This window comes from Eleginops maclovinus, chromosome 16, assembly GCF_036324505.1.
Source record: "Eleginops maclovinus isolate JMC-PN-2008 ecotype Puerto Natales chromosome 16, JC_Emac_rtc_rv5, whole genome shotgun sequence".
NCBI lineage: Eukaryota > Metazoa > Chordata > Actinopteri > Perciformes > Eleginopidae > Eleginops > Eleginops maclovinus.
This window is the reverse complement of record NC_086364.1, coordinates 2462808-2475809: the sequence shown is the minus strand read 5'-3', so window position 1 is coordinate 2475809 and position 13002 is coordinate 2462808. Positions and strand designations below refer to the sequence as shown.

The 13002-nt window shown below is 41.3% G+C and overlaps 2 protein-coding genes across 3 annotated transcripts in view; both read left to right on the top strand.

Annotated features, from left to right (window-relative positions):
- The first annotated feature begins 915 nt into the window (after positions 1–915).
- prrg2 (proline rich Gla (G-carboxyglutamic acid) 2) lies at positions 916–5834 on the top strand. 2 transcript variants are annotated; one of them, XM_063903029.1, is made up of 6 exons: positions 916–1268; positions 2204–2367; positions 2865–2892; positions 3860–3983; positions 4866–5009; positions 5443–5834. In XM_063903029.1, the coding sequence occupies exons 1-6, from the start codon at positions 1175–1177 to the stop codon at positions 5492–5494; spliced, it is 606 nt and encodes a 201-aa protein (XP_063759099.1). In that variant the 5' UTR covers positions 916–1174; the 3' UTR covers positions 5495–5834. The 2 variants fall into 2 exon arrangements, with proteins under 2 accessions (XP_063759099.1, XP_063759098.1); XM_063903028.1 differs by having other exon boundaries at positions 919–1268; positions 2201–2367.
- Positions 5835–6615: 781 nt separating this feature from the next.
- The window catches only part of prr12b (proline rich 12b), a 33610-nt gene continuing 27223 nt past the window's right edge, over positions 6616–13002 (top strand). Inside the window, 1 exon segment of the mRNA XM_063903013.1 lies at positions 6616–6813. Coding sequence (XP_063759083.1) covers positions 6731–6813 — 83 coding nt within the window. The 5' untranslated portion in view covers positions 6616–6730.

Genomic DNA, 13002 nt, shown 5'->3' with positions numbered 1-13002 from the left:
GTAAATAAATAAATAAATAATCCAAATGAATCCACATCTGTAAAGTAACTGAAGGTATTAGATAAATGTAATGGAGTAAAAGTACAACAGTTACCTCTGAACTAGTGGAGTAGAAGTACAAAGTAGCATATAGTGGAAAGTACAAGTACCTGAACATTGTAATTAAGTACAGTTCTTGAGTAAATGTACTTAGTAACTTCCCACCACTGTTGTCAGTGCACCACTTTGGAAGTTCACATGGATGTAATGGACTGTTTTATTATAACAGGAAGTGGAACATAAGATGTCAGTCACTAGAGAGCACTACTGGCAGTTTCCATAAAGCCAGGCCCTTTCCCAGAGATCAGAGCCCTTCCCAGTTTGATCATCACTGGTGTCTGAGATGGGTTTGAAGCAGATGGTTCAGCCAGTGTGGTGTCATTAAAAGGTTAGAGTTGATATTTTTATATCAATGATTTGATAATATTACTCATGTGTCAATATAAATACAGCTCTGGCCCTGTCTGTAGTTTCACTCCTGTAAAATGAAACCTAGCTACAGTTATTACTCACATGAGAATGAAACACCCTGATAATAAATGTGTTCGATGGTGAATTTGTTCTCTATTCTACATTCGCTTTAATACATTTGCAGGTTTCTTAATATTAAGATGTATATTGGATATGGTAAATATGCTTTACTCACAAATACTCTGAATTGCAAACCTCTATGCAATCAGCTGTGCTTTAAAACTCTGTGCAACCACAGCTTTAGGTGTATTCATGTGGAACTAATACAGTCTCTGTGGTATTATCTCCACACACACTCTGTGGGCCAAACAAGTGAGTAAACAGGCAGTGTGTGGACAGTGAGACAGGCAGACAGACAGGTTTGTGGAGGTTCCTCCCTCCAGCTGGTATGCTGTCCAGCAGGTTTGTAATGTGACGTTCCTCTGGGAAAAGAACACAACTCACTACGGTTTCAACCGAAACGCAGCATGAGGAAGTTCACTTCCATGTCTTGGTGATTCGGAAAGAGTTGGTGTTGTTTTCCTGCTGGAAGCTCTGAGAGACAGGGGCCAACTGCAGCTCAGTGGGGGGAGGCAGGTGAGTGTTGGTGGCTCATCTTCTCGGAACAGGCGTGGATCCATTACTGCTGAGGCTCTTCTGCTCACTTCCTGTAGTGTAGAGCTGTATGGCAGTGGTGTGGGCCCCCGGGCCGGCCTTGCTGGCCCTGCTGGCCCTGCTGCAGCTGACCTGCTGCTCCGTCCTCTCCAGACCTGCTCAAGGTGAGCTCTCCTCTCAGACAGACACTACACACACATTATATAAAACGGGGCACTTAGTAGTATGCACTTGTTGAGCAGCACCTTCAGTGGTCCTGTACAGTTCTGTGTTCACGTTCTCAAGGGACATTACTCCAGTATCTCCTTTTTTATTATTCTCCTCTAAAATTAAACAAATATTGTACTCACATTTAGACACCTTTACACTAAGATTATTCATATTACAAAATATGATCAACAAGTTATTGATATTTTATTAAAGGGTTAAGATTGAACTTTATTGGTGAAACTGTATATACATATACATATATATATGTATATACCCATATAGCTGGGAAGGTTTTAAGTTATGTTTTTATGCTTAGTTATGTTTTTAATATATATATATATATACAGCTCAGAAAAAAATTAAGAGACCAGTCAAAATTTTTCTTAAATCTTTATCTCTACATGTATAGCAACCATTCCAGTGTCTGTTGAATTTCAACACAGAGAAGGGTTGTCAATAGTTTAAAGAATAGAAAAGAAAAATGTTTTTTACTTGAACACATAAATATATAGTAAAAATAGTAAAACCAGAGAAACTGATAATGCTGGAGTGGTCATTTATTTTTTTCCGGAGCTGCATACGTCAAAAACATAAATAAGCATCTTATTTACTAGCTGCAAAATGAAAGTGATGAACACAACAATAATTAGAATCCTATAATATAATTTTAGTTTTCTCTAGCGACCTTGTGAGTCTGTGGTCTCAGAAGATCATAAAGGTGTGAACAAGTCTCATCACTAATATGACTTGTGTCCTGTGTCCTGTGTCCCCTGTCCTGTGTCCTGTGTCCCCTGTCATATGTCCTGTGTCCTGTGTCCTGTGTTCTGTGTCCTGTGTCCTGTGTCCTGTGTCCTGTTTCCTGTGTCCTGTGTCCTGTGTCCTGCAGCAGTGCTGCTGGAGGGACAGGCAGCGTCCTCCTTCCTTTCCCGCTCCCTGCTCTATAACAGCTGGGACTTTGAGATAGTGGTGTCTGATGATCTGGAGCGGGAGTGTATTGAGGAGCAGTGCAGCTATGAGGAGGCCAGGGAGGTGTTTGAGGACGACACCCAGACGGTAATGCTGCTGGAAGACACTGTCTCTGTACACTGCTGACATATATATACTATTTGCTATTTCAGAATGGACTGTTGTAGGCTATTTAAAGCTGGTGAAGGTTACACTGAAAAAGCCAGCAAGGGTAATAAAGAAATCCATTCGAAAAACCCAGCCCACAAACCGTTCACACACACACACACACACACACACACACACACACACACACACACACACACACACACACACACACAGACAGACAGACAGACAGACAGACAGACAGACAGACAGACAGACAGACAGACAGACAGACAGACAGACAGACAGACAGACAGACAGACAGACAGACAGACAGACAGACACACACACAGAGTTATATCAGTCCTGCAACAGACTCTTGATTTATTGATTGCTGTCCAAAAATTTGTCAACAGAAATGTCAAAATTCTTTAATACATAACCCACTTGCTTTAATTAAACAATAACTCTTCAAATTTCTAATTTCTCTCCATTTTTAGAAACTATTTTGGAAGACCTACAGCCAAGGTAATTTCTTAAAAAGATTTCCATGATTGTAGTTGAAGGCTTGGAATGTTGTGTTTCATTGTTCAAAATACATGTATATCAACATGTTTATGGTTGTTATCATTACAATTATGATTATTATAATTTCTACATTGCTAATGTTAATTATTATATCCACTAATTTAAAGTTCCCCGAATTGGTCAGAGCGTATTTGAATAAGATATAGTTTGTAAATGACTGACTTGAATCACTCACAACTGAAGGGAGCAATAGACAGATTGTTTCAGGAAGTGATTGGTATGGTTCTTCACCTAAATTACTTATGCAAACAAACTACCGCGGTGCATTCTGAGGTGTCGCGGCCATCTTTGGAGGACAGCGTCCATAGCATCAGTCATCGTTATAAGTGCTCCCCTGTCCTCTGTAAGCAGTTAGCATCCCAAATGAATAAAGTATGCACAACATATAAATGCCGTTACAGAGAGAAGCTCTGGGCAGAAACAGAGGAGCTTTATTTAAAAAGTGAACTCATACGGACAGATGTCATTAATAAGAGAAGCAGGAACTGATGTCGGTCGTCTGTGGTGTTTGGAGTTAGTGTCTACACCCTTAGGTCATTTCAAATATTCAATAATTGGTGGCTTTTGTCAAGTTTACAAATGGACATTCAGAAATACAGGTTTAATGAGAACTATTGAGTCATCGGACAGCTAATGCTATGCTAACTGAGTACTAACAGAACGTCAGCCTATCATGCATAATTAATTGTATACTGCCATATTTCCTGTTCTAAATCATATTCAAGGGAAAAAGTTATGGCCACTCCGCTGTACAGGTTCAGGTAACAGGTTGCTACTATCCTGCAAATATTGAAGAGTTGCTGTTGATGCTCTCACATTCTCATTCCCCGTCAGTGACTCAGAACGGACTGATGGAATGAAAATGAGTGTGAATGTGGAGCAATGGTTTGATGTTTGTCTTCTGCAGAGTATGCTCCCAGAGTGGATGTGTCGGGGCTGGTGGCCGGAATCCTGGCCCTCCTTGTTGTTTCTGCTATTGCCACTGTGCTGGGAATCTACTGTTACAAAGCCAAGAACAAAGGTGGACCAAGGTCAGCCCCAGAAGTTCACCCTGATGTGAACATTCACACAGCTTTGTACAGCTAACTTATATTAAAGTGAATACAATGAAAACGGTGGTCCCTTAGGCCTTCCAACCAGCACTTTGTCTCAGGCCATAACATTGAACCTCTCCAGGTCAATGGATGTGGGAAGGATGCTATTCTGACGTTATCTCAGGGCTTCAGTTAGCCCGGACCCCCTGACTAGTTAGAAAACTAGCAAAAACCTAATATTTGCTAGCCAAAAATGAGTGCTTACTGTTTGAATGTTGATTGCAGGCTCAAGGTGCTACAGGAAGGTCACTTGTCATCCAGAGGATTCAGAAGGAGATTATTTAAAACCTACAGTTGGAAGGGATTCATGGGACAAAAAATCAATATGATCGTTTTCCAAAGGAAACATCTAAGTTTAACTGCAAAACAATGTCTGGCTATTATTTCTTTTGAGGATAAAAATCCTTATTTTTTATTCTATTCTATTCTATTTATTCAAATGTAAACTTCTATGCAACCGGTTAACATCCTACATTAATACATTTATCAATCCATTCAATAATCAATTCCCTTACGGTGCCAGGCAAACAAATCTCTTACTCTGGAGAAAATATATGACTAAAAATAAAAAGACAAAACAAAACATTATCAGGGATCATCTCAAATTATAGTGATAGTGAATGAACCTGACGACAGGAGAGATTTTGATGTTTGTCCACACTCCACTCTCTAGCACAATTATCCAGAGGAAATGTTCACCTCTACACAACTCAATCTTTAAAAACACAAGACATATTTTCCATGAAGTTTGCTGAGCTGTTATGTATGTTAGACTCCCACCTGTGTTCTGAGTGTTTGTGTTTCCTGGCTGCTGTGCAGAGCTCCAGTGAGGATGGCAGCAGATGGCCGTCCAGCCCCAGAGACCGTGCCTCTGGCTGGGATCATGGTCCCAGGTTTACCCAGCTACAATGAGGCTCTGAACCGCAGTGGGCAACATGATGCCCCCCCACCACCTTATTCAGGGTAAGGGATGCTACAGTATGCACATGCATCTTTCATGGATCAGGCTTGTGTGTCCGAGGTCCAGCCTAACACCATCAAAGCATACAGGTGAAGCTGGAAAGAAATCTCCTAATGACAAACCTACATTATCTAGAAAACGTACTGGATATTTAAAAATAAGATCTTCTTTTCCCATATCCTAACGCTGCGAAATGTGTGAGAACTTCTTTAATACTGATTTTGCACATCCAATTTTTGCCATGTTGAGGTTACTGCATGTATTACATGGAATTTGCCATACATGCTCCTTTTTATTTTTTGGGCTGTTTCTGTGATCAAACTGAATCAACATTTGACTGTTTGAGCTCTCAGTGGTCCACAGTATGCTGCAGCTCTGTCCTTTTCCAACACATGCTGCTGTGTGAGCCCTCACACACTCTCTTCTCTCTGACAGTGGTGCGCCCTCAGAACCAGCTGATCCCGGGGATGGAGAAAGAGAGGTCTGAGCCTCTTCTGGAGCTGTGATGGGTACCGGGGGTTTGAATCAACCTTGAAATATTCCATGTTTTTGAATTTACTGTATTTATAAGTGAAGTTAGCATAGAAAGGACACTACTGACAGTGTGGTGGACAAAGCGTGTTGGTTGTCTTCTACACGTGATGCTTATAGTGGGTCTGTATGAGGGTGTGGTTCATTTGTGTGGTTTCATTGTACACCAAACTGTGTTGTGTTTGTAAGGTATTTTTAAACAAAGCAACAAAACACAAGAATCGTTTCATTGGGAGAATAGTTTTCCCCAAGAGAATTGAGCATGTTTTATACAATAAATGATACAGCATTTTAAACATGCCTCCTGTCTTTTTGCATGTGTTGTAAATGGGCAGGCCGGTAAAGACAGGTGAGGTCTACATGTGTGTAGATACACCTATAGGGCAGGATGTCAGCATCCTCCTTCACACACTGTTCTCACACCACTTTACTCAAGAAACACAACTGAGCTCCTTCAGCAGTCTGCATTTTTACTGTCTGTCACAATACACCACACGGCTGTGCATGACAAATTGTGTGTGTGTGTGTGTGTGTGTGTGTGTGTGTGTGTGTGTGTGTGTGTGTGTGTGTGTGTGTGTGTGTGTGTGTGTGTGTGTGTGTGTGTGTGTGTGTGTGTGTGTGCGTGAGGGAGGGAAAGAGAGGATGAACGCCAGCCCAGTCATTTCTCTTAAAAATGGCGTCTTGTGAACAAAATGATCGAAAGTAGCTCCTTGGTGTGTGTGTGAGAGAGAGAGAGAGAGAGAGAGAGAGAGAGAGAGAGAGAGAGAGAGAGAGAGAGAGAGAGAGAGAGAGAGAGAGAGAGAGAGAGAGAGACAGAGACAGAGACAGAGACAGAGACAGAGACAGAGAGACAGAGAGACAGAGAGACAGAGAGAGAGACCAGCTGCCGGCTGGATGTGTAACTGTTCCTCTTTTAAAAGCTGCTTAAGAACGCAGAGCATCTGTTCTACGAACCATAAACTGAGCACAGGAGACAATAGACAGTGAGATATATGGGGAGAAGAGAGGAGGGAGGAGGTGCTCCTGGCTGCTGTGACCCCCCCGCCCCCCCCGTTTCTTCTTCTCCCTCCATTCCTCCCAGTCTACAGGCTCGTGAAGCGGAGAAATAAACAGAAGCGAGCACAGAGAAGGGAACACATTCCTCCCTCCCCTCCCCCTCACTATCTGCCCATCTTCATCCAGCCTTTCTTTCATGGAGAGGAATTACCCCGCTGCAGGTTTCGGAGATCTCGGGGCTGGGACGGGATGGGGTTACGACAGAACGGCCAAAGCAAGGTAAGCTCCGCTGTCCAGAGCCCGGGTTCCTCACTGTGCTGCTGCCGGGCATCAGCGCAGCTGAGTGGCTCTAACAATGCTCCACATCTGCATCAGCCTGCTGCAGGCTGCATGCTGCTCAGGCTCAGGTACAGCAAGCCGTATTGTCATTTGGGGGAGGGGAGGGGTATGGGGGCTGTCTCCAAAATGCATGGAATGCGATGGAAGGTTAATAGTAATACGGAGACAGAGGAGATGGAAGAGACGGAGGGGGATGGGTTTCTGGAAGCGAAGTGTGTGATTTCAAAAACAAAGATCAGAACCAGCTTCCAGCACTGCATTGTCTCCGCTGCAGCTTTGTCTCGCTTTCATTTAACATGACAGGGACTCTCAGGTTGGCTGCTACTCTGCTAATTGGCCACAGCCTGCTAATCACAGCAGTCCGATGCACAGTGCCTGCTAGCAGAGCAAAGCCCCGCGTTCAATGCATTCCGTAAAAAAGAAACTGTTGTGCCTTTATAGATTCTGTTCTCTCAATGATTTTATATGAAAGCATTTGTTGAAAGATTGTCAAACTAATCTATAACCCGTAGTTGATTACATCCACATGGATGGATCCATTACTGAAGGCTGCGAATGAACTGGCAGGTTCTAACACTAATGATGACATTCTGCCTTACTAGTAAACATTGCTTTATGATAAGGTCACGTGACTGACAAACGTGCCCTGACTGTCACTGATTAAAACCACTTAATGATAACGTGAACTGAATTAGTTAGCATTAACATAACTGTGTACTGACCCTCGTTGCCCCAGTCGGCTACATTAGTAGTTACCTGCATGTTATCTGACATTGAATGCATCAGCATGCAGCTTCTCGCTTGTGTTCCATTAAACTGACACACGTTAGCATACAGGCTAACTATCTACACAGGCAGATAACGCTGACTCAAAGGCTAACACATGTCAAGCTGTTAACCGTGTAGTGTGTATGACTGAGCACTCTTGGAGTGACGGATGAAGTTTTCCCCTGACTGGTAGTGTTGTGTTTTTACATGAAGTGCGGCGTCGACCCTTGCTAAATGAGCTAGCTTCTTTTAGCATTGCACCACGTTAGCGGTCGTCTTGACAACCACATCAGTCTTCCGCCATCCTTTAAAAGGTCTAATCTCACTTCTCTGTCAGGGGTACTGTACTGCCTATTAGTCACATTCTAAAAACTGTACAAAATAAGTTTCAAAAAAAAATGCAGGGCCCGAAAATGAAGACTGATCTACAAACCATGTTTTTCTTTGCACAAAAAGGCCAAAGAGAAACAATGATGTTCAGATGTACAGTGGGAGGTGTTATAGTCTCAACCTGCTCTGGCTGAAGGTGTCATCTGATGCTTTAGTCAAATGGGAATATTGCTTGCTTTCAGTATACTAAACCACAGTGTTTCCTCACCAAGCTCCAATACATGATTGTATTGAATATTTTACTAAATGTAGGGCTGATACAATAACAATGTTCTGCTTTATTTTACAGTTTGAGTTCATGTGTCTGTCAGCCATTATGAACAGCTGTTTAAGGCTTCTGTTGTTATCATTAACTTGTTGCATGATGTCCATAAAGTGATAGAGCTCTGAGATTGGAACCAGCACACACAGCTGGCCTCCACTGTTAAAAAATACAATACAATTCATCTGGAATAGAGGAGAGTTAGCAAATGTTATATAAAACGTGACACCAGCTACCCCAGGCATCATTTAGCTGCCACAATAAAAATGTGCAAAAAAGTGTCAGGTTTTAGATGTACCCCTACATCTAATAAATTCAATTCATGTATCCATTTATGTCTGAATCTTAGAATTGTAGTATGAATGTGTAAGAGACAATGAAAACTGTAATAGAAGGTAACTGTTGAGTTTTCCTTGAATTCCTGTTGCTTTCACTGCGACTTGTAATAGCAAAACAGCTATTTGGAGGAAAATTAATTATTATTAATTAATGTGTCCTTCACATTTGGAGGACATCTGTAGGAATGTTACATGGATTTCACTCTATTCTTCACACAGTCAGCCCTGCAGCACCCTTTTCAGATTAAACTGTGGAGAACTTTGAATGGCTGAAATTCTGAGGAGTGAGGATCTTGGTGCTGCAGATCAAACAGACGGCGCTGAGTTTTGGATGCGGTGTAGTTCATTGTGCTGTGCAGAAAGCTCCTGCAGTAGATGCCTCTCATCAGATGAAGGCGTGGATAAGCATTTCAGCAGTGGAGAAGGACAGGAAGGGACTAAATGCTGTTTCTGTGATGTGGTTAATGTGCTGTTTAAAGAAGAGGGTTTTATCAAAGATGAAACCATGTGTGTGAAAGCAATAACATTGGAGCCTAAAATTGTCTAATTATGATGAATTTTGAGTCAATTTTGAAGTTTTAGGGGACTCTGGATCATTTGGATTGGACATGTTGCCTATTTATTTGAAAATAAATTGTCTACAGTAATAATTTTGATCTTGTGTTGCAACACCACTCTTGGTATTCAAAATCAGTCCACAGAGAGCCACTTTCTGGTTAAACGTCCATTTTGGATCTTGCATATATCAGAAATGGATTCAGCATCCTTGATAAACCCCGAAACCACTCCAAAATTGTTCAAATCGGCCAAAAGATTTTTATAAACTGTTGTCTGCAGTGCTATTATGCAATTTAAACCTAGCAACTTATTAAACGTAATTGATGCAACTCATCATCAACTCAACATATGCAAGTTAGCATCCGGCAATTTATATTTGCTGGGGACCCCTATTATAAATTTCTGACATAAAACTTTGGGGTACGCAACATTTCCTGGTTCCCAATGCTGGCGTCTAGGTGGTGGTCGGAGAAGTATTATCTTAATCAGGGGAGGGCAGTGCCAGATTTACAGAAGGAGGACTTGAGGCGGGGGAGGAGGACAGAGTGATGGACAGCTCTGAGGTCAAGTAGGATAAGGATGTTAAGGAGTGGGCATCAGAGTGGAGGTGGAGGGCATTTGTGAAATAGTTCAACTCGATGGAATACGTTCAGACTGGGTTGTAGTCCAGGTGGGTCCTGAGGTGGGGGGCCACCATGCATTTTAGTAAGACAAAAGGGAAGAGTGAAAAAGCGCACCAAGCTCAACCAGTGTGGAAGGGATAGCATGCACTCTTCATGTCAATAACTGATGACAGATTTTGAATTCTGACTGGTTTTTTTTGGGAGAATTCTGAGAGTGACTGGTTGATCAGGGGAGTATAGTGGCCAAATCCAGGTTGATGATATAATAGTATTCGGGGATTTGCACTTGGTTACTTTGGTAAGAACCCTGTCTCTGTAAGGTTTTTTACAGCCTGTGTTTTATTGTTCTTCACTGACAGAAAGCGAGTGTATTTTCTAAAGTCCAGTGCGTGGTGCTGTGGACAGTAAAGGAAACATTCTGAGGGTCAAGCAACAAGGTCAAGCCTACAAAAACTGAAACAAAGAAAACATTTACATTTTAATTTGTACAGCTAAATATATTTGAGCTACAAAATATTAAACTTCATTCAATCCTTTCAGTCCTATTGTGGATTTACCTTCATATCTCAGAAATTCTAGCCTTTAATTCCAAAACGTATTTAATTGTCTTATCTTCATGATTTCATACAACCTCAAGAACCTTGAACTTTGGTCATCACTTGATCCACCATTTGCTGCACAAATAAAATTCCTCTGACTCTGAGACCTTTCCATGTTTGGAACCTAAGACACAAAAAAATCAAAATCCAACCCCCCTCAGCCCCTCCTGTGGCACTAAGGGATCCATCAGTGGATTTAGGGCAGAGCTTACACACACAATTACCTCATTTTGTTTGCTGTTTTCTACAAACTACACAAATACACACATTCAAATAAAAAAGGGATATACTTTTTTATTACCATGAAAAAAACAATCGTTCTTGTCCCCCCTTTTTTCACATTTTGAAAACCTTTACATAACAAAGTTGAAATGTGATAGGCACAGGCTTATACTTTATCTTAGGACAATGTGATGGAATAAGAATTTGTATTCCTACTGGTAAAGACAAAACACACAGGGTTAACATTTCATGTTTTGGGCAGTCTGCATGGTTCTGATGAAGACGTCCACTCTGAGCACGATTGGGTGTGGATCCGCTAACATGATGTGGGCATTTATGGACTTATTCCAAGAAATGTAATTGAAAACAAACTCTAATACTCTAGAGCAATGGATATAAATTGATCCATTGCAGTTGGTCCGATAACACCTGAATAGATACACTTATAAAGAAAAGCAATTGCCCTTAAACATTATATACCATATCAGTGTATCAACTATGTTGCAGAGCAACGTGCCCTACATGTACGTTAGTCCTGCAGTTTTCCCGGAATGTTCCAGGTCAATGTCTTTTGCTGATGGAAGGTTATTACTACTCTCCAACATAAGAGGCTTCCATGGCATTCAGTTTGTCCTTATGAGTGGGATGGAAACTTCTGAAGCATTGGAGACGAAACTCAGAGAGACACGGGGAGAACTGGAACTTTGGAGGCCAACACTGAAGGTTTATTATGAAGTTAATGGCCGGGGAATTGACAAGACATTTGCTGCAGCCACGAGTTGACAGCGGTTGACCGACCAATTCTGAAGATCTCCACTGTAGGAAGAGGTTTTTAACTAGTTTGGAATGGACAATCAACATTCTTCCGTCTCCAGACTAAACAAATATGGACCCTGAATCTAACTAAAGCTGTCACACATTGGATAAGAATGTAAGTCAGGGAACCTACGTTCCAGATAAGAAGGGCTTCTAGATGTCCCTGAACAATAACTATCATGTCAGCTTGTGCTCAGTCATAGACTGGCATCAAAAACTATGCCAAGGGAATAGAGAGGAAGGAGAAAATGATGAACTGTGTCAAAGGTTAATCACCTAAGCTAAATCTTCCCTAACAATGAGCAGTACGTTTTGTCTCAAAGGGTCAAAGTTACTCCAAGAGTGTCATACATTACATGTCACTTTATCCAAAGCGACTTACATACATTCAATACTGTGGACAATCCGCACAGGAGCAATTTGGGGTGAAGTTTCTTGCCCAGGGACACAACCACATGCTGACTGCAGTGGGAATCGAACATACTCTCCCCTGATCCAGAGATTAGCTCACTATCCCACTGCGCCACAGCCTCCTGTGCGATACATCAATCCATATTGTAGCTGTCATATTTTCTCTAAAGCCTGTTTTATTATTGTTATCTTTTTGCCATCTTTATTGTCCTTCTCTTTAGTGGGCATTAAAACATGACTGGTGTATAGAGTAGTGAATCCATGTCTCACATATGTAGCAAAGCAGGAAGAGGGTGGGGACCAGAGGCATACCTTTCTGACCTATAATAAAGGTTTGAAAAGATCAAATCATTTTCTCACAATATTTGAGCACTACAGGAATGTTTGTGTGTTTAATATATGTGGGGCAGGTCATGCTTGGCCAGAAGAAGAGATTGAGACCAAAAACAAATACCTGAAACAAATTACAAACAGTTGTTAGTAATGTTGTCCTGTTAATTTGTAACCTGGCCCCTGCAAAGAGCCATGTTAAATCAGAGAGGTGTTCAAGGTTCTTTGTCCTTGGTTGGTCTTCCCACACTGTCTATTTTTAATTGTACCGTGTTTGAGAGAGGGTTGTATTTTCTGACACTTTGTGAGTCTCCTTACACACCGGGGATAATGCATGTCTTTTATACATAAATATGTTTCCCCGTTGTGTAAGGAGACTCACAGTGTCAGAAAATACAACCCTCTCTCTTTTCCTCCTTACCCACATCTCTAAAAATGGGGGTACAAACGAGCTGATCCAGATTTTCTGCCACTATGACGTAATGACCGAAATGTGGGCTCGGTTTACATTCAGACATCCAGCTCCTGCAGGATGTCTGCAGGAGGGACTTGAGTAAAGTTGTTATATATATATATATATATATATATATATATATATATATATATAATACATACAGTGGAGGAAATAAGATTTGATCCCCTGCCAATTTAGTTAGTTTACCCAATTGCAAAGAAATGTCATTTTTATGGTAGGTTTATTTTCACAGTGAGAGACAGAATATATTTTTAAAATCCAGAAATATACATTAAAAAAATATAAATGAATGTGCATTTAATGGTGGGAAATAAGTATTTGATCCCCTTGCAGAACA